The sequence below is a fragment of the Mauremys reevesii genome, linkage group 3, assembly GCF_016161935.1.
Source record: "Mauremys reevesii isolate NIE-2019 linkage group 3, ASM1616193v1, whole genome shotgun sequence".
In the NCBI taxonomy this organism is placed as follows: domain Eukaryota; kingdom Metazoa; phylum Chordata; order Testudines; family Geoemydidae; genus Mauremys; species Mauremys reevesii.
In genome coordinates this window covers 33,954,347-33,974,911 of record NC_052625.1, presented here as the reverse complement: position 1 = coordinate 33,974,911, position 20,565 = coordinate 33,954,347, and the positions used below count along the sequence as shown (strand labels likewise).

The window sequence follows — 20,565 nt, the reverse complement described above, 5'->3', positions numbered from 1 at the left end:
TTCAGGTATATCTGAGATTATTGCACTGGTATGTGCCCCTGCTCTGTTAATCAGTGCATGAAAAACTGATGAGTCCACTTTTAGAGAAGAGAAATTATTTGACTCTCTTTATCTAATCCCTGCCACCTCCTTAGTGCAGCCTATTTTTCCAAATTTAGTTCAGGTTTGTCTTCCGAATTTTCTCTTTAAAAAATAAATAAAAAAATAAAAAATCACAATTCATGTTCCTTCAGTTCTTGGGAAGGAGAAATGGACTTGCCTCCATATTAATCATACTGTGGATGGAGTGGAATTTGTAACTTTGCAATATCCCATAAATCCACAATTTCAAACTCCCCACCTAAAACAGTAGCACACTTCATACTTCCAATGTATTGGTGCATATATCTTTTCTCTGCGCTGCTGTGCTCCCTTGCATTGTTCTTCAAAGTTGTTTTGCAGAGCCTAGTTAGATTTAAAATGACTCTCTTCCACTTCTGCAGCCTCAGCAGTCTGCTGGTGAAAGGATTTAATCTTTTACTCAGGAATAGATATCAAATCAATTTTTTTAATCAAAAGCCAAGCAAAAATAAGTCCAGAAGAGAAAAGGAGAACAAAAAAAACCCCCAGCTTTCTCTCTGTAGTTATGAAACTCGCTAAGACTGAAAGCAGAATAGCTTCATCTTGGAGCCCAGTCTATTCTTGGCCTGCCAGTGAGAGTTGTGTTAGTGATCGTACTGGATGTAGCCATCTGAGCACTGAGATCGACAACTTATTTTGCTTAGCCCATTAAATAGCCTTCAGATGGAAGTGACAGGTGACAACTTGAGATAGAATGGAATTCATGATTTAGGATTGAAAGGCTCTATAATGCTGATAGTGATCTCCTGAACTGTCTAGTCCCCTAGTTGGTGCATTTTTTAGCCTTTGCTGGCCTGGGCTGAGGGTGTGTCTTTAACCTCTTTTTTTAAACACTACTTGGCACCTAGATTACACAATGTGTAACTTCTTTCAAAAAAAAAACAAAGGTTGAATGAAGTATAAGAAGCAAATATTTACTACTGCTTCAAAGACTTGTGCATTATTACATAACAATTTGTGAAAAAGGTTAGGATGACTTTCTAGCAGTTTAAAACCTAGACAATTTAAAATTTTGACATTTTAAGCAGAGTACTGACGGTGAAGGTCTGCAGAGCTCATTAAGTTAACAGAAAATGGTGAGAACGTTGCTGATGTCCACCTTCCTGATTCAGCAAGTGCTTTGTAATGCTAAAGTCAAGCAGTCTTTTGGGGCCTGAGAATATTTTTTGGAATAGTAACTTTTAAGAAAAGTTCACCTGGAAGGTTGAGGAGCCTGACTATCGTAGCTTTCCCTTTACAAGTCCTGCACTACCAAGCACTAGAGATGCATGGAGGCAGAACAAACAGGGATTGGAGGACACCAAGACACTGCCTACTATCTCGGTTCATGCCACTATTATAGGCAGAAGTAGGTGCAGAGAATATGCTGTTTTTCCTTACTGGATGTGAGCTGCTGCTGTTGTTCTGCACCGTGCACCAGTATGGGGGAGGGAGGGGAATTAAAAGGGGAACTTCAGTTTACCACTCCCACAGGCAAGTCCTGAAGATAATTTCTGTAGACAATTCCCAGGGAGGTCTCCAAGTCACGGATCAAATACAATTCAGTACACATAATCAGTAAATCCTTAGGTGCGCTCCATTATGCTAAAAGCTGTCCAACACCTAATGGGATCTGGAGTGTACAAACCAGAAGAGAGAGACTGAGGAAGTGTATATGTTTCTTCCCCCCAGTATGGTTCCAAAGAAATCAGGAGATGGGAGAGTGGTGTTGGGTTTTATGGAAATGAAATAATTTACCTTTTCAGATACCTGAGGACAAAAAGATGGGTTGTGGTTCATGCCTAAAAAATTAGGGGCCGGGGGGGGGGGGAAGAATCCAGATTCTCGAATTGGGAGGGCATCAAAACAGAGCCAGTAACCCACCCTTTTCAAATGGAGGGTGTTCCAGTCAAGTTTCAGATGTTGGCAACTGCGGTACTATTATAGGGGTGGGATGATTGTGGATAAACATATCCTAGACCTAGACCATTTAGGGCAGTAGTCGGTTACTTCTCAGTGGTTAATATTGGTGAGGTGAGGCATGAATGTGAAAGTGAAATGGAGGGGAAGAGACTAGGGTTTCTTTGAATAGGTTGATAAGGAAATGGGAAGTTCTGGTAATAGCCAGTACATACACCTCTACCCCGGTATAATGCAACCTGATATAACGCGGGTTCGCATATAACACGGTAAAGCTCTGACACGCTGTCTGAGCAGCGTGTTGAGGGTGCCGGACCAGGCCGGGGCCAAGGGGTTTGATAAGGGGCAGAGGGTCTCGGGGGTGGTCAGGGACTCCTCCCCCAGGGTCTGGGGGGCAGGAGCTTTGGGAGGGCACTTGTGGGGACCCCGCAGTCCCAGAGTGGCCCGGGGGATTAGCCGGGGGCCGGGAGCAGCCCGCTCTGCTTCCCTCGCCCCAGCCACGTCGCTTGGGGGAGAGGGCTTGGGGGAAGAGATCCCCCCCCGCACTCACCAGCAGTGGCGGAAGCGGAGCAGTCTAGCCCCAGCCTGCTCCACTCCACCAGCTCCCAACCGCAGCGCTCCGCTTCCCGCCGCAGGTGAGTACGGGGGGCGTCCTTTCCCCAACCTCCCCACACTCACCGACAGCCGGAAGTGGAGCGCTGCGGCTGGGAGCTGGCAGAGTGGAGCGGGCTGGGGCCGCTGTGCTCTGCTTCCCGTCGCTGGTGAGTGTGGGGGAGCATCCTTTCCCCAACCTCCCCGCACTCACCGACGGCGGGAAGCAGAGCAGCCCAGCCCCAGACAGCTCCACTCCGCCAGCTCCCAGCCGTGGCACTCCACTTCCGCCGGGCAGGTGAGTGCAGGACCTTTCCCTTCCACCCCCCAGCGACACGGCTGAGGCCGGAGCAAGGAAGGTGGAGCGGGCTGGGGCGACGTCGCTCTGCTTCCTGCCGCAGGTGAGTGCGGGGGGGGGGGCGCATCCTTTCCCCAACCTCCCCGCACTTACCGATGGCGGGAAGCGGAGCGCCGCGGCTGGGAGCTGGCAGGATGGAGCAGACTGGGGCCGTGCTGCTCTGCTTCCCGCCGCTGCCCGTGAGTGCCTGTCAGGGGGTGGGGTGGGGGGTGGATACGGGTCAGAGCAGTCAGGGGACGGGGGGTTGGGTAGGGAGTGAGGTCCTGAGGGTGATTAGGGAGGGGGGAGTCTCCGGAGGGGGTGGTCAGGGAACAAGGAACGGGTGGGGGGCAAAGCCTTGATATAATGCGGTCTCACCTATAATGTGGTGAGATTTTTTTTTGTCTCCCGAGGACCACGTTATATCGGGGTAGAAGTGTAGTACCATCTTTACCTGTTAATGCATTGAGGTTACTTGTGAACATGAAAGATGTAGATTATTCTGAAGAAAACCTCATAATTCTATACTTAATCAGCTGCTGCAGTGTTACAACCTCTGATTCATTTTGAAGAATTCTATGATAATTCATATTATTAGTAATACTGATGTAACTTTAGCTGCTGTGATTAAATTATACCTCATGGTTGCAAAAATGTAAACATTTATTTACTGATATGAAGTGTTTGCAGTTGGCTATTGTATAGGCTCACAGTTGCAGCTCAGAAAACATGCTGGTTTCATAGAACTATAAATGTCTGCAAGTGCTAACAATAAATCTGGAGTCTTATCTCTTTTTGTGTTTCATTGCTTGTGGATTATTTCATGTGTTTAAAATTCTATGCACTTTTGTGTGAGATGTAGAATCTGCTCTTATGACTGTTGTATTCACTGTTAGATCATATATACAGGACATGCATATAGAAAAATAGATGTCTTACAATTCAGTTTTTTAAATGTTTAATGAATTGGCTTCCCATTCAAAATTAATATTAGCAGATGTAAAGATCTGATGCAGACTGGTGAAGAAGAGATATTTTAACAGTATTTCTCAGTGATGCCAAACGTCTGAGTTACAACTTGTAGTGTTGGAAGCTTCCTAACTTGTGGGATTTTATTTTTAATACAAACAATTCACATGGGGCAAAGATAATAGAATTTTTCAAATAATTTCAATTAATACATCTTAAAAATGGTAACTCTAGAGGTTAAAATCTCAGCGAAAGCAGTTTTGAAATTTCTGCTTCCCCGGCAACACTGGGTTGTATTCAGATGGCTTATGTTCACTTTGAGTGCTGCATAGTATAGGTAACAATGCAGTTTATTCACATTACCTCTAGAGGAGAGGTTCTCAACCTATTTACCATTGTGGGCCACATATGGAGCTGTCTGTGTTACATGGGCCACATCCACACAATATATATACTATCTGTATGGCCCTGAGGATGTTGCCGCAGCTATGTGCTGATTGGGCCACAAGCGGGTCGTGGGTTGAGAACCGCTGCTCTAGTGAGAGTGCAAATGGTTAGTCTCCATCCTTGGAATGAGGTAGATTAGCTAAAAATAGGAAGAATTTCTGAAGTAAGTGCAGTCTGTGAAATAACTATTGTCACATCTTAGTGAAAACTGACAACTCATTAGTTTTGTACTGGTGCTATTTTGCTTCAGGCTGGTAAGTTCAACTGAATATTTAGAGAAATAATGACTATCATATTTTTTTTCTTTGACAGGAGCACACCAGATGTTGTTGCTGGCAGTATTTGTAATGCCTCTTAACGATCTCAACTCTGACTTCTCCAAGTTTCAGGAAATGATAGAAACAACTTTAGACATGAACAAGGTATGGGATAGTTTCTTTAAAGTATGAAGCATCTTGCTGGCCTATACTGGTGTGGTTCACTCTTGTATTAAGATATTTAATGTGTAATCTACACAAATATTTTATTGCTACAGAACACTTAAGTTGCTATAATTAGACTGGTATTAGAGTAGTCTATTGAGTATAAATATGTTATTTTTTGAGTTTGGATTCTGATATCTGGGGGGCAGAATGACTTATGAGAATGCACAGGATAGTTTTTACTTAGACAAACTGTTAGATTTAAACCTGAGTTACAAGGTGGTTACACAGATGACTTGAAAAGGATGGAAAGCAGGCTCGGTGCCTAGGGTTAGCTTTCTGATAATGCCACAAAGCCAGTTAGATTCATAGATCCAGCCAGTCTTCCAAGGCCCTAGTGAGCAAAAGAGTGCATTCAGCCCTAGAGAGGATTGAAGTCTCAGTGTTACTCTGCCCTACAATTGGTTGAAAATTGTCAACATTTCAATAAATACTTTTCACAGTAATTTTTGCACCAGCTGTACTGTGCAGCCACTCATCTAGAGGATCTTGGAGCAGTCACTTTAGGCTCTGAAGGGAGTTCTATCCAGTTGTCCTTAGCTCAGAGAGAATCATTGCAATACAAGACATTGACTGTTTTAAATTCAAAAGGGACGAGTAGGGCCCTACCAAATTCATGGTCCATTCTGATCAATTTCATGGCCATAGGATTTGAAAATTAGTCAATTTCACATTTTCAGATGTAACCAGAGGAGGGAGGGTACTGACCCAAAAAGGGAGTTGTGGGGGCATTGCAAGGCTGTTGGGGAAGGGGGGGTGTTGCAGGCTTGCCACCCTCACTTCTGTGCTCCTATCAGCCAGAGCTGGGCTCTGAAGGCAGCAGCCGAGGAGCTTCCTGCAGCCGGAGGAAGCTTCTGGAGGTGGAGGTGAGCCTGATCTTCCTCGTGCTGCTGGGAGGACTTCAATTTGAGGACTTCAGTAGCTCAGACATAGGTTAGGGGTTTATTACAGGAGTGAGTGGGTGAGATTCTGTGGCCTGTGTTGTGCAGGAGGTCAGACTAGACAATCATAATTGTCCCTTTTGACCTTAAAATCTGTGAGTCTGAGACACTCCACCTGGGTGTTGGTTACTTTCCTTGCTGTTGCCTCTGGGAAGCTAATATCTGGCTCATTCCCCAACTTACAGCATGCTTTCATGACAACCATACTACACAATTCTCATAACTTCGTATGCATTAATGATGTAGGTATATCAATAGAGAAATGACTTTCAGCAGATCATAACCTTTCCCCTGATACCTTACAAGGCATGCTTTATATGTGAGATCAGGATTATATGAAAATGAGGAATATGGGGGTTACAGTATGCTCCCCCAAGGTATAGAATGTCACAGCGCAGTCGTATTTGAGGTCGCTACAGTCAAGCGGGGACTCTCAAACCAGGGCTGGGGAGTACCCTGCATCCACCAGCCCGGGCATAGTGCAGCCTCCCATAGAGACTTGGGCTACGTAAGTCTTATGCCGTTGGTCGAGCTTGGGCTCAGAGCTGCTACACGTTTTGGGGACCCCACAGTCTAAGAAGTCCCATTCCATGACAGGACAAGATCGGCTGAAGTGTCCTGGCCTCCCACAGTGAAAGCATAAAAGTGGGCCACTAATAGGGTCTGGCCGATCCCTTCTCTTTGGGGTTTCTGGGGTGCGGCTCTGGGATGGGTCGGCAGGCACACATTGTGACCAGTGCTCCGGGGCTGGATCCAGAGGGACTTCCCTCCTGATCGGTTCCAGTCTCTTGGGTGCCCCCTTTGGCAACCGGGCAGAGTTCTCTGCACCCTGGACCTGCCTGTGGTCAGACCTCAGCAGGGCATATTTGCCAGGCCAGGCAGTGAGCAAATAGTCCTCTGTAATCTGGACTGCAGCGGCAAGTGAGTAGGGTCTATGCTGCTGAGCCCATGTTTGAGTTGACGTTGGCAATATGTCTAAGTACTGCTCTAAGACTATCGCGTCTCTGATCTCTGCAATTGTGTGGACCTCAGGGCACAGCTATTGGGTGGCCCAGTCTTTAAGGGGTTGGGCTACGGCCCAGGGGCGAGCCCCTGAGGCAAAAAGCTCCAAGCGGTAAGTTTCTGGGGAGACTCCCAGACGGTCAAGTATGGCAGCCTTCATTGTCCGATAATCTCTCACCGCTTTGTCATCCAGGGCCTGGTAAGCCACCTGAGCTTCCCTGGACAGGAATGTGGCCAGGCGAGTGGCCCAGGTGTCTTTATCTCAAGCAGCGGATGTGGCTACCCGCTCAAAGGTGACTAAGTAGGCCTCCAGATCACAATGTGGCCCCAGCTTGGCCAGTGGTATCCCCGGCCCAGAGTTCAACTGGTTTGAGGAGGCTGCTGAGCTAGTTAGTCGCTGCAACAATGCCTCCTGGAATTCCTGCTGCTGGAGCTGAAGCACCCACACCACAGCCTGCTGTTGCTGAGCACCCCGCTGAGCTTCATGCTGCGCTTCAGTTAGTGCCCTCTGGGTTGCAGTAGAGCTGTGCTGCTGCTGGGCCAGCAGCCTTACCAACTCCTCCATTGTCCCCTTGTTTCAGGGGTCGGCCCCGAAATCCGCACTGCTGGCACCAGTGTAGCAGGGTACACTCACCTCTCTCATGAGCGCCCCCTCAGCCAAGTGTGTGTACCTGCGTGCGCGCGCACACACTCTCACACTCACTCTCTCTCTCTGCAGATAATGTCTTCACCCTCTTGGGCTTCTGGGCTACAGCCCTCCAGCTGGGCCACTATAGTTCAGTTCCACATCTGGGGTGCCTCAATGTCCAGGCCACTTCCACCCGGCCCCGCCCACTACTCCAGGCCCCATCGCAGGGACCCTGTAGATTTCTGCTATGTCCCTTTAACTATGTCACACGGCTTCTCTAATTCCCTGGGCCACTTCCTCGCAGGCCCGCGCTGTCTTCACCCTTACCTCAGGGCCTTGTCCTGATGATGTCCCAGCAACCAGCTCTGGGCTCCTTCTCACTCTCCCCAGCTTCTGGCAGCGCTGCCCTATCCGGGGTTCTGCAGCTCCAACAGCCAGCTATACGCCATCCAGGCTCCTGCACCTCCAGCTTGGAACTGAACTGCCTCTGGTCCTGCAGCTCTTCTTATACTAAGCTGCTTGGCCCACACAGCCACTCTAGGCAGCTTGGAGGACCCTCTGCACTGCCTTTTTTGGGGCGGGGTGTAGCAGGGCCATGAGGCCTCCAGCACTGGACCTCGGAGGGTCTGGTATATACTCCATCACAGGTAGGCTGTCTAACAGAGTAGCAAATTCCCTGTTGACATATTGCTGCATCCTCCCTTATCTTATTGCATGTCATGGAAACAAGATACGAGCACTTGAGTAGCTATGCAGATTGGAGTTCATGCACACTTTCCGTAGAAAATCCTTGTGACATTCTGATTTGTCTGTACATGAGTATTTATTTGAAATAATGGAGAAATCAAGCTCTTGAGTTGAAATGTTTACATGCCTGGAGTAAGTACGAGAACTGGAATTCTTAAGTTGTATAAATGCAATTCTTTGTTTAAAAAGTGAGCAGTATTTGAAAGTTAGTGGACACATGGAAGTGGTAGTAACAAAAGTGAAATTACCAAAATCTAATTAACACTTTCAGTTTGCAAAGTTTACTATTACCGCCTTACTGTGAAAAGGCAGTACATCTTTTTTTATCTTGTGAGCCTTGGCAGCCTTGCAGTGATGTAATTCTTAGATGAAACTTAATTGGAAAAAGCGCACAATGAGCTAAGAGGTGAAAACATTATCTAAAAGTTGTATCAGTTCTGCTCCATATCTATTAAACATGCTTACGTTCCGTATATTCATTTATATTTTAAATATATTATGTGGAAGTTACTTGTTATAGCTTAGTTGAAATCTGTATGCAATTTGCTGCTTAAAATTAGCAGTGCAGGAACTATGTTGATTTAGGTTGATGTTTTAGGTTAACTGCTTGTATTCATTTTCAAGGCCCTTCAGTCAGACTCCACCCTACCTACCATTTCTCATTCACTATCAAGTGGCCAACGCTTGCCTCCAATCTGCCGATGATGACAGTTTCCATTGCGCACTTGTTAAATTTTCAGTCAAACATTCTGCTTTCACCCATGCTGGCCCTCATGTTTGGTAGGTTCTCCCTGAAAACATCTGCCATGGTATCTCCTTATGCACCTTCTAATTCCTCCTCAGAACTCTTGCCTGCAAAAAAATATTGTCACGTTGTCTGCAAAAAACTTGACAGTGGCTATGCTGCTGGTGTGCAGAGACCAATGCCTACCATGCTGACCAATATTGTTTCTTGTATGCCCCTGCCTGTGCCACTCTGTCTCATGTCTCATACTAAGGGTACGTCTATACTACCCGCCAGATCGGCGGGTAGTGTTCAATGTATCAGGGATCGATTTATCGCATCTCGTCTGGACACAATAAATCGATCCGCGAATCAACGCCTGTACTCCACCTCGGCAGGAGGAGTAAGCGGAGTCGACAAGGGAGTTGCAGCAGTTGACTTGCCACCATGATGACGGCCAGGTAAGTCGAACTAAGATACTTCGACTTCAGCTACACGAATAGCGTAGCTGAAATTGCGTATCTTAGTTCGAACCCCCCACCAGTGTAGCCCAGGCCTTCGATTGTAAGTGCCTTAAGGCAGGAATTGTTGTGATTGTACAACACAGCACAGTGGGGTCCTGGTTCATGACTAGGGTCCAAAGGCACTATCGTAATGCAAATAAGTAAAGCAAACATTTTACTCTAGAAATCGGAGATGTATTTTAATTGTTTTGAGGTCAAATAAAATACAAATGACAAATTGACAATACTGACAAAGAAAAATGACTGGTAAAGCCTCATTAATAAATAGGTATTGATTAATGATCAGTCTTGCAGTCCAACAAATGTTCGGTCTCTTTATGCCCACAACATCAGGAAGATTATCAATATGAGAATGAAAGATCTGTAAGAACACATGACAGTGACATCAGAAACATTCACAAATAACTACCCAACCATTTTATTAATAATTTTGTTATGCAGCTAAACAGTGCCACAAGTACTGAAATAAGACAGCGGATAGAAATAGCGCATAGTGTTTAGCTCTATGACCGCTATCACTCACATCTCCTGCCGGGGAACCCCAGAGTGTCAGTCATTACTTTCTCCTCCCCATCTGTAGTGGTCATCCTAGCGTCTCCTTGTGCATTCCCCATCCCCACTTCCACCCCAGCACAACCCTACTAAGGTTGCATACATATGCATACGGTTTCCAACTTATTTTTCTTTATCCATACTTTCACACCCCACTAATTTAGGGATGTCCCATTTCTCTTTGGCAGTAGGCCCTGTGCTGCAACATTGGTCAATGCTTGTATTCCACCTCTATATCCTAAATATACTTTCTTCTATTTTGGGGTACATTGGAAATGTACTGTTCATTCACTAATATCAAAATTACAGTAAGATTACCACCTCTCAAGCAATTGTATAAGCAAAACAAGGAGGTTAAACCGTTTCTGCCATACATTTGGCTTTAAAGATCTTTGCAATTCTGACTTTCTGAAGAGGCCAATTAAGTGTTCCTAAATGGTATTAAATATGTTTGTCCTGTAGCCTGAATACTGTGCGACTTCTACAGCTGTTTACTGACCAATAATTGTCAATAACAGTTGTTCCGCATTTCTTGTCACTTGTCCCTGGATGGACATATAAATAACTACTGTCTGAAACTGTTTTTCCATAGAGATTTGTGTAGAACCACTAATGGGCACTTGTGAAGTGTTTATAAATCCCACGGTTTTGGTGCTGTCAGTGAACCTATTCCAGGACTCGTAATTCTAGCATGTGACCAGTGCATATTCATGATATTTTTTTTCTACTGCTGTAGTGTCAAGTACATGTAGCATTATTTGATTGAATCGAGTGTGCATCGCTAATATGTTGCCTTTGTGGCAAATAATTGATCCAGATATAAAAGTTAACTTTATTTCCCAGCATAGAGAAGCTCTTTCCTATGAAGAAAAAAACACCTGTATTAACTTTTGTTAAACTTGTTACGTAACTTCATTGTAAAATACCATAGATCACCTGTATAAGATTTTTGGCAAAACTTTCTATTTTATGTCAGGTCACTGAAGAACACTTGAAAGATGAAATTCAATAAAGACGAGTACTTCACTTAGGAAGGAAAAATCAAATTCACAATTACAAAATGGAGAATAACTAGCTAGATGGTAGTACTACAGGAGAGGATCTGGGTGTTGCAATGAATCACAAATTAAATGAGTCAAGTGTGATGCTGTTGCAAAAAAGGCTTATATTCTGGAGTACGTTAACAGAAATGTTGTATGTAGTAAGACACAGGACGTAATTGTCCTTGCTCTACCCAGCAGTGGTGAGGCCACAGCTGGAGTACTGTGTCCAGTGCTGAGCTCCATACTTTAGGAAAAATGCAGTCAAACTGGAAAGAATCCAGAGGAGAGCAACAAAGATGATTTTTTTAAAAAGGTCAGTTTTTAAAATCCTATGAGGTAAGGTTAAGAAAACTGGACCTGTTTAGTCTTCAGAAAAGAAGACTGAGGTGGGGACTTGATAAGTCTTCAAATATGTTAAGGGCTGTTCGTAATAGTTTGGTGATCCATTGTTCTCCATGTTCACTGAAGGTAGTGCAAGAAATATTGATCTTAATCTTTAGCAAGCAAGATTTAAGTTGGACATTAAGAAAAACTTTCTAACTGTAAGTATAGTTAAGTTCTGGAATAGGCTTCCAAGGGAGGTTGTAAAATCTTCCAACCCAACCCAACACTTCTGATTTTGAGAGAGAAAACACTGACCTTTTGGTCTGTTTCAGAAAGTAAGTGGCAATGATCACAATTGATTATTGTACACTGTGTTCAACAGTCCTGAAAATTCAAAGTTGACATCTTGATGCCCTTTCACTAAAATGGGTGAAGCAGCCATAAAGCTTTGTGTTTCATTTTCACACAACTTTTTCTCTATCTCCTATGCATTTCTAGAACAGTAATTTTTGAAGTGTAAAATAGCAAACATGATTCATAGGTGTCACTAATTTCCCTAGCTGGCTAGTACTTTATATTAACATTCTGTTCACAGTATATTTTTTCAGTCATTTCAGGAAAACTTTTTATTACTGATAATGAAGGTGCAAGTCTGTCATGGAAGTCACAGATTCCATGGTTTTCCAGGACTTCTGCAGCGGCTGGTGTGGCTGACGCGGACGCTGCCTGAGCAGCTCAGGCTACCCCGGGCCAGCTGCACCAACCACTGCTCAGGCAGTCTCGGGCCACTACGCCTCCCTCACCCCCAGCAGCAGACGTTTGGGTGTGGGAGGGGGCTCAGGGCTGGGGCAGGGGTTGGGGTGCAGGAGGGGGTGGGGGCTCTGGGCGGCACTTACCTCGGGGCGGCTCCCTGGGAGCGGCAACATGTCCCTCTGCTCCTAACCAGAGATGCGGCCAGGCAGTTCTGTGTGCTGCTGCCACCCTTGCAGCTCCCATTTGGCTGTGCTTCCTGGCCAATGGGAGCTGCGGAGCCAGCACTCAGGATGGAGGCAGCGTGCAGAGCTCCCTAGCCATGCTTCTGCCTAGGAGCTGAGAGACATGTCGCCACTTCTGGGGAGCCATACAGAGCCAAGTAGGGAGCCTGCCAGCCCCGCCAACTCTCTTCACCCCCCAGCAGCAGTGGGGGTCCCGAACCGCACGCTGCTGCCCACCCATTTCCCCAGCACCCGTGGCACCCCTGGTCTGCCCTCCCCCACCTCCAGGAGCACCCAAGGTTTAGTCAGGGGTAGTACAAGTCGTGGACAGGTCATGGGCCATGAATTTTTTTACTACCCATGACCTGTCCATGACCTTTACTAAAAATACCCGTGACTAAAACATAGTCTTACTGATAATGTTTTCTCATGTTGGCTGTGAAAGTTTCACTATTCCAAATAGATAACATTTCAGGGGTTGCTATAATTATCATTTTTAATTGTTATAAAGGTGCACAAGTGACAATCCACCCACCCTCATGTCACGAATGTGGCATAAGGCTAAGACAATAACTTTTGAAAATTGTACTTTAATTTTGAATATGCACACTTGTCTCCAAAGGAGACATCACTTTTTCATCTGTGTTCCATTTTGGTGATATAGATTAATAATTGGCTTTCACTTTTTGCTTAAAGGAAGAGAGGTCGATGACTGACAAAAATGCTAGAATTTACAATATATGCTAGTAGAGATTTATAACCTTACACTAGTTGGAGACCATCTGTTGATTTAGTTTTATGCCTTGGGACATCTTCTGTTCTTTTCCAACAACTGTGCAAAGCCTTTACCCTTCAAATCGCATTCTAACTTGATGTTTTTATTGCATTTCTGCTAAACAAAATAATGAATTGGATATTTTTAGTGGCACCTTATAAAATGCATTATGTGGGATTTGTTTTCAAGTCATAGGAGTTAATTAAAATGGTTGTTGATTTGCCAGCTGTGGTTGTACTGGAACAACAAACCTTCCTCAGTATGAGTATTAAAATTTATGCCTTCCGGCTTTGTATTTTGTTAGATTCAGCCATTATATTTAAATCCAATAAAAAAAAAATCTAATAGAGAATAAGGTATGAGAGAATTACAAGGTGCCATAGCAAATAAGTTATATTAGTTATCCATTCAGAGTTAGCTTTCTGGGGTAGGTATCAAAACACAATTTGAAAAGCACCAGATATATTTGCAGTCCCATAATGACTTATTCACTTAAATAGCTGTAATAAATGTTGGTAACTGGATAACTTTTTTTCCATTCCTGTATTTGATAAGTTACCACTTTTTTCCATAGGCTTGACACTCTATACATGTAAAAATAGAGCATTAGACTACAGCATTGCCTAGAAGGGTCCAAATGGAATAGATTTTAATTACCAATGAGTAAATATATGCACCTACTTAAGTGTTTGCAGGATTTGGGCTGTAGCTTATTTATTATCCACCTATGTACATTTTTAACATTTCTGAATATGTCTGAGTGTTTGTTAACACACACCAGTAGTCCTGAGAAAACTAAATCTTGACAAGCTTAAAAAAAGGTGGTTTTTTTGGTGGTGGGCGGGAGGTGAGATGGAAGGGAGGTAGTTAGATCTTCTCTTTTTTAGTTAACACTGAATTAGGAGATTTGCATTCAGTCTAATGCTCTGGTAAGTGAATGTATGTGGATTAAAACAATGCAACAGTGATACATATGGCCTAAAATGGAACAATTCAAGGCTATTTGATCTAGACTTTGCTGACGACATCGCTCTTATCAATGAAGATTCCAATGGACTACAAAAATGCACAAACCAAGTAAAAGAAGTAATGGAGAAAATAGGTATGAGATACAGTGTAAAGAAATGTAAAGTCATGTTAATGGGGACTACAGGGACAGAAATCAGAATTGAAGAAGAGAAACTGGAGAAGGTGGACAATTTTATGTATCTTGGAAGTACCATCAGCCAAGATGGTACTCGTTCTGAGGAAATAAGAAGAATCTGGAAGGCAAACACTGCATTTGGAAGACTCGGAAACATCTGGCAACTCAAAAACATGTCCCTCAAGACAAAACTGAATGTGTACAAAGCAATTATCACCCTCACAACATATAGCAGTGAGACATGGCAACTTACCAAGAAAGATACGCAAAAGCTGGATGCATTTCATCACAAATGTCTGAGAAGAATATTGGGAATAACATATAGAGATAGGAAGACAACTGAAGTCAAAAAAATTACTGGACAGGGCACCCTCTCACAAATAATCTACAAAAGACACCAGTTGCTGGGACAAGTGCTGAGAATGGAAAAAGAATGCTTACCAAATACAGCCATTGAATGGAAGCCAGAAAACGCAAGAAGAACGAGAGGAAAACCGCGAATAACATGGAAATGAACAGTTCTGAACAACATCAAGCACCTCAACATGAAATGGGAAGATTTAGAGAGAAGGGCAGTTGACAGGCAAGGATGGCAAATGTGGGTAGTCCAATGTGCAGCAAAGCATGGGATGATCTAAGGTAATGCCCTGGTATTGCTATATCAAAAACATCTGTCAGTTCATGACTGTTGCACATCTACTGTTCCATGCTCAGAATGGAGATAGAAATCTTTTGACCTGTTATGGCAGATTCCATTGAAAGTAACTGGATGTTTGTACTCCTTAATCTCTGAAGCCAGGTGAACATTCGGCTATATTGGAATTGGAGAGTCTTTCATTTTACAATTCAGTTATCAGTTTCAGCAATGAAGAAATTATTGACGTGTTCTTAAAGTTGAAAATGTGTGCAATGGTGATGATGACTGTCTTTATTCCTGCTCTTATTGGAAGCCCGGGGGAAAATAAATCCAGCCCTTCAGTGTTTCCCTAGATTCTCCTGGTAGATTTTTCCATAGTTATATGGCAGAATGTTGCCATGAAAAAGCCTTTTAATGTCTGAAAACTATTGGGAGGCCACATGTTCTTTTTTTAAATTTCTCACTCCAGATTGGCAGCTGCACATAGAATGAAGAGATGACTTTGTGGAGGAGAAGAGAATAGCTTCTGTTTTGGGCAACTTTTCTAAATACAATTAGGGTTACAATCTGTAAAAAAAAAAAAAAAAAAAAAAAAAAAAAAAATTAAACTCTCCAGTGTTCTATTTTGGGATAATAAAATGATTATTTTATTATTTTGAGAAGTTTTATCCGGAATGACAGATTTGATTTTTTTTTTTTAACCAGATAATTTAGGAACTCCTTTGTGTTTTGTTTTTTAATAGGCTGCAACATCTACTCAGTTAAATTTTCACAGTTAAGGTTTATAAAACGTTAAGTATTAGCTTAATCAGCTTACCGTGGAGAATGTGGTCAAATGCAACAGTTCTGTTTCAGCATCTGCTAGTCAAGGATAGACTAGTTGAGTATAGTCTTAAAATATTTGAACGTGGCACAGGTGATAACAGATCTGTTTACAGGAGTTGGAGTAGGCAATCAATTTGCTGGCTCCTACAGACTCTTACTGGAAGCAGTACAAACCGAGATACACATTGCTAGGTGTCTATGGATATAAATGCTGAAAACTTGTTTTCAAGTTTTGCCTTTTTGTGATTACTGGCTTTGGAGCAGAAGAGGGGAACTGGATTTGGCTTGAAATGGAACATGAGAGCCTTTCAACTTTTAGTTTGTGAGTCCGTGTGTAGTCCTGGTTGGTAGGGAGTGAGAATCTGTAGCTGTTTGGTCTGTGTGAAATTAGTTTCTGTGATGTGGCTGCTGTTCTTGTAGGTGAATGGATCAGTCTTCTTGATATGTCAGGCAGGTGATAGTCACCAAGTTCCATGCAAGAAGGCTTTCTTGGTGCACAGCTTTCAGATCTGGGGGTGGAAAAACTATAGTCAGGATAGAGTAGGCTACCAGTCCAGTTGTTCTGCTTGAGCACTATTGCTTATTAGGACATCTTGAGTGAGTGTCCATACTGATGATGTTACATGTAAACCAATTAATGAGGTAAGAGAAACGCATGAGGAAGCAATAAGGTAATGAGTTAATCAAACTGTATCTCTAAAATTGCTTAACCTGACTGCAAGGAAACCTGTGTACTGTATACCTGATCTAAGGAAAATTGGGTTGAAATTGGAAAAGATTTTGGAAAATGTGCTGTAGGCCTTTCATAACCCTACAGAGTGTATTTAATTGTTAGAAGCTTGCACTGAAGCACTTACCTATTTCCAAAAGGGTTGCTGTTTTAGAACACCCCCATCCCTTTGTGGTCTGCCTGCTAGGTGGCTATGCAGATTGTGTGAGAATCATGTAACAGTCATCTCATCCCTCTCCAACAAACGTGTTTGTTTACTACTACTGAGCTATCTGCATGCAAATGAATATTCAAATCTATCTATTTCAAATGTAAATGGCTCAGTCACATATCAGTCTGTGGCAATTTGGGGAATCTGTCTGTGTATAACTTATGAATTCTGGTTGATGTTATGACGTTATTATTAAACTGTTACATCATGGAATTGCCTCTGTGAATGTGAAAGCCATATTTTGTTGACGGGTTGTAGTATGTACCTACCAGGTTTAATGGTTATAGTGATCTGACTGAACAGTGAGTGTAATAAGGAGGTTGTCTGAGCCAGAAACCCAGTCCAGCCAACTTTCTCTTCAGGGGCTGATGAAGTGGAGAGTAGAAAATCACCTGCAACACAAAGCAGCCAGGTGATGATAGGGGGATACTTAGGGTATGGCTACACTTACGGTTTGCAGCGCTGGTAGTTTGCAGCGCTGGTCATCCAGCTGTGTAGGAGCAGCGCTGGTGTGTGGCCACACTCACAGCTACCAGCGCTGGTGTGTGGCCACATTTGGAGCATTTGCAGTGCTGTTGGGAGTGCTGCATTATGGGCAGCTATCCCAGCATTCAAGTGCACCAACGTGCTTTTCAAAAGAGGGGGGTGGAGGGTGGTGTACTGTGACAGGTAGCGGGGAAGATAGAGAGTGGATTTTTGGAGCCAACACTGTGTGTTAGCTTCCTGGATTGGAAAAATCACAAAATGTTCATGAGCCCTTAGTCTTAACTCTAATTGCAAACAGCCTGCCTCCAACAGGGACTGCCCCCTGTTTCACTCACTCCCTGTGGTGTACTGTGACAGGGAGCGGGGAAGAGAGAGATTGGAAAAATCACAAAATGTTTGCGAACCCTGCATCCAACGCTGTTTGCCCTGCCTCTCATTTGATCGTTCACAGCCAGGTACAGATAGCTCCTGTTTGCTGTGATCAGTGTTTGTTTTTATAGATAAGCAGTTCAAACGGAGCTCCGGGATCGGTTCTGTTTCATTCACTCTCCCTGCCTGATTTGATTGTTTACAGCCAGGTACAGAACGGAGCTCCGATCGGAGCTCGTTCACAACAAAACAAAGAGAGGCTGCATAACAAAACAAAGAGAGTAATTTATAAAAGCATTCTGGGATACACCTTATACCCTGGAGGCCAATCACAGCGCTGGTGTGTGGCCACACTTGATGACCAGCGCTGCAGCACCAGCGCTGGAATCCTTATTCCCCATGCTGAGTGAGGTATACGGCCAGCGCTGCAGCCAGGGAGTTGCAGCGCTGGAAGTGCCCTGCAGGTGTGGCCACTTACTAATTGCAGCGCTGGTGGAGGTTTTCCAGCGCTGCAAATCGCCAGTGTAGCCATACCCTTAAACTCAAGACTCAGACATGCAGTAAGCTTTGGTCAGGAGAGAGAAATGTGCATGCTTTTGTAGTGGGTGGTCCTGTTTAACTGCAAGACCAGCCAAGGTCAGAGAGAGTAAGCCGACTAAGAGGATCTTTGATTCTGAAGTGAAACCATGAGCTGCAGGGGAAGGATCCTGGATACCCCAGAGGACTCTTCCCAAGCCTAACGAACTCTCCAGAATGGTGAGGAATGGGAGGCAGAAAGATGCCTTTGGCATGTTTATTCTGTCTCTCTCTTGTGCTGCTAAGTAAAGAGTAGTTTGTGTTCAGAATCCTGTGCAAAGTCTGTCTGTTTGCGTTGGCTCTTGTATATCCCTAGTGTTCCATGTTTTCAGTTTTTATTTGTTGAAAAATTCCCCGTTGTATTTTTTGGTATTTATTTTCCAAACATTAAAAACAGGATGAAATCAGGTTAAAAAATTAACAAATCAGGGAAAAAAGAATAAAAACTTTCATAATATACAGATGGTGTCAAGTATCAGAGGGGTAGCCGTGTTAGTCTGGATCTATAAAAAGCGACAGAGTCCTGTGGCACCTTCTAGACTAACAGACGAAGTGGGCCTTCACCCATGAAAGCTCATGCTCCAATACGTCTGTTAGTCTATGAGGTGCCACAGGACTCTTTGTCGCATAATATACACAGTTTACTCTACAGTATAACTGAAAATTATTTTTATGTACTAAGATCTTTTTTCTCTGAGCTAGTAGTTTTTTCAGAAAATCCTGGTTTGTGTACTCCCACATAATTTTCTTCAAAGTGTCCTCACTCATGTTGAGCCTCTTGCTGTCTTGGAGGTAGTCCAACTTTGAAAATAAGTGTTCTGCATCAATAGATCCAGGGGGTGCCCTTAAAGCTCACCGTGCCACTTTGCTGAAGTTGGGAAGTGTGTCTTGATGACTGTTCCAGAAAGCCAGCACATCCAGTTTCACATTGTCAGGGATAGGCATGTTCATGTAAGTAGTAAATTCCCGTTTCATATTTGAAATTTCATCTTTAGTGGCAAATGGTTGAAACGCTCTGGCATAACAGTTGTAGTCTGCTGCAAAATTCACCTTGAGGAAGGGGTGCGACACTTGGATGACATTCCAAAAAGAATCTTCAACACCAAACGCTTCGGGGTTCAGATTACAGGCCACAGTTATCTCCCATTTCTTGCTGAGCATAGCGTTGAAGGTTTTGAACAATTTTTGGTATTCTTGTGTTCTGGGGTCAGAAGAATTTCCAGAAACTGCTGGGTTTTCTCGCCGTATGTTTCTCCTGTAACTTTTGTGCTCAATTCAGCTGAGATTTTGGCTGTCAGGATTGGGTAAATGTCTGTATTGGCAAATGTGTTGGCAGTAGTCCAAGAAAACTTCAGTGTTTTCTGTGTGTCACATGGTGTTTCCAAGTTTTCAACAATGAACATCACCAGATTCTGTGCACCAAGGCAGTCATTTTGGTTATTTGCCAGTCTTTTCAGAGTTTCTGCTTTCAAACCAACAAACACAGGAGATGCATTAGCACAGTCCATGTGTTATTTACATGACAGGCAGCGAAGTACAAGCTCATCCACCGATGTGGCCCAACAGAAGTAGGTAATGGGCCGTAGCGCTGCACTCATCTCGCACTATGTAAAACAAAGCCTTCAGCTTATTTGAATGCTTAAAAATGGCCCTGAATACAGTGATGCAAGATTTCATGTCTTTAATTTCTTCTGTCCCAGTAGCTGCTGACAACGCAAAGTTAATCAGATGAACAGGACAGCTAATATGTAGCAGCTCCGGCTTCTGATTGAGTTTAATTTCCTGTGCAAACTTAGTTATGTACGAAGCAGAATCTGTGTTAGTTGTGGCCACGTTTTCCTAAGTTAGTCGGTACATCTCAAACATGTCAATTATTGCTGCGTCGACAACACGGGTGTCAGCAGAGGGGATGAATGCCGCATCAGCACAAAACAACTCAGGGTTTATTTGCTTGGAAATCAAGAAACAAAAACAAAAGGCCAAGAATCAGACCGTTCAAAGCATCAAACTAGATAATTATTCCATCAGTTTAGATACTAAAGCATCATAATTTTTCTTTCAGATACTTATGAGTGAGGTTGTCTGCATTAGGAAGGGTTTTTGCTGCTGGACACTATTGTGACTTTGTACAACAATAGGCCCCACTGCAATTAACAGCGGTTGTCCGGCGAAACAAATAGGATGCACAAATTCATTGACACAATCGTTAAAACCCTGGTGAAAGCTCCTGATATTATTTATTCTGAAGCTCAGTTTCTTTAAGCTTCTTGTGTCTCTTGCTTTCGACATGCTCCTTTATTCTGTCAGTGCAAGCACTGATCTCAGTGCTGTAGTACTTGCAGTGCAATGCATTCTCTTCATTCCTGCCTTTTACTTTTCTTGCAAATTTCTAAGCACTGATTTTCTTGTTGGTATTCAGGCACAGATTTGTGTTTCTGCCCCATGTTTACCTTATCTTTATCTGTGGAGGATTTCTTGTTTAAATTCAGTACTGCACTAAATGAATGC

General features: G+C 43.6%; 1 protein-coding gene across 1 annotated transcript in view; it reads left to right on the top strand.

Moving 5' to 3' along the window:
• MSH2 (mutS homolog 2) overlaps positions 1–20,565 on the top strand; it is a 98,524-nt gene that overhangs the window by 51,294 nt on the left and 26,665 nt on the right. Inside the window, exon 8 of the mRNA XM_039531925.1 lies at positions 4,676–4,785. Within this exon, the coding sequence (XP_039387859.1) occupies positions 4,676–4,785 (110 nt within the window). The remainder of the gene's footprint in view (positions 1–4,675; positions 4,786–20,565) is intronic.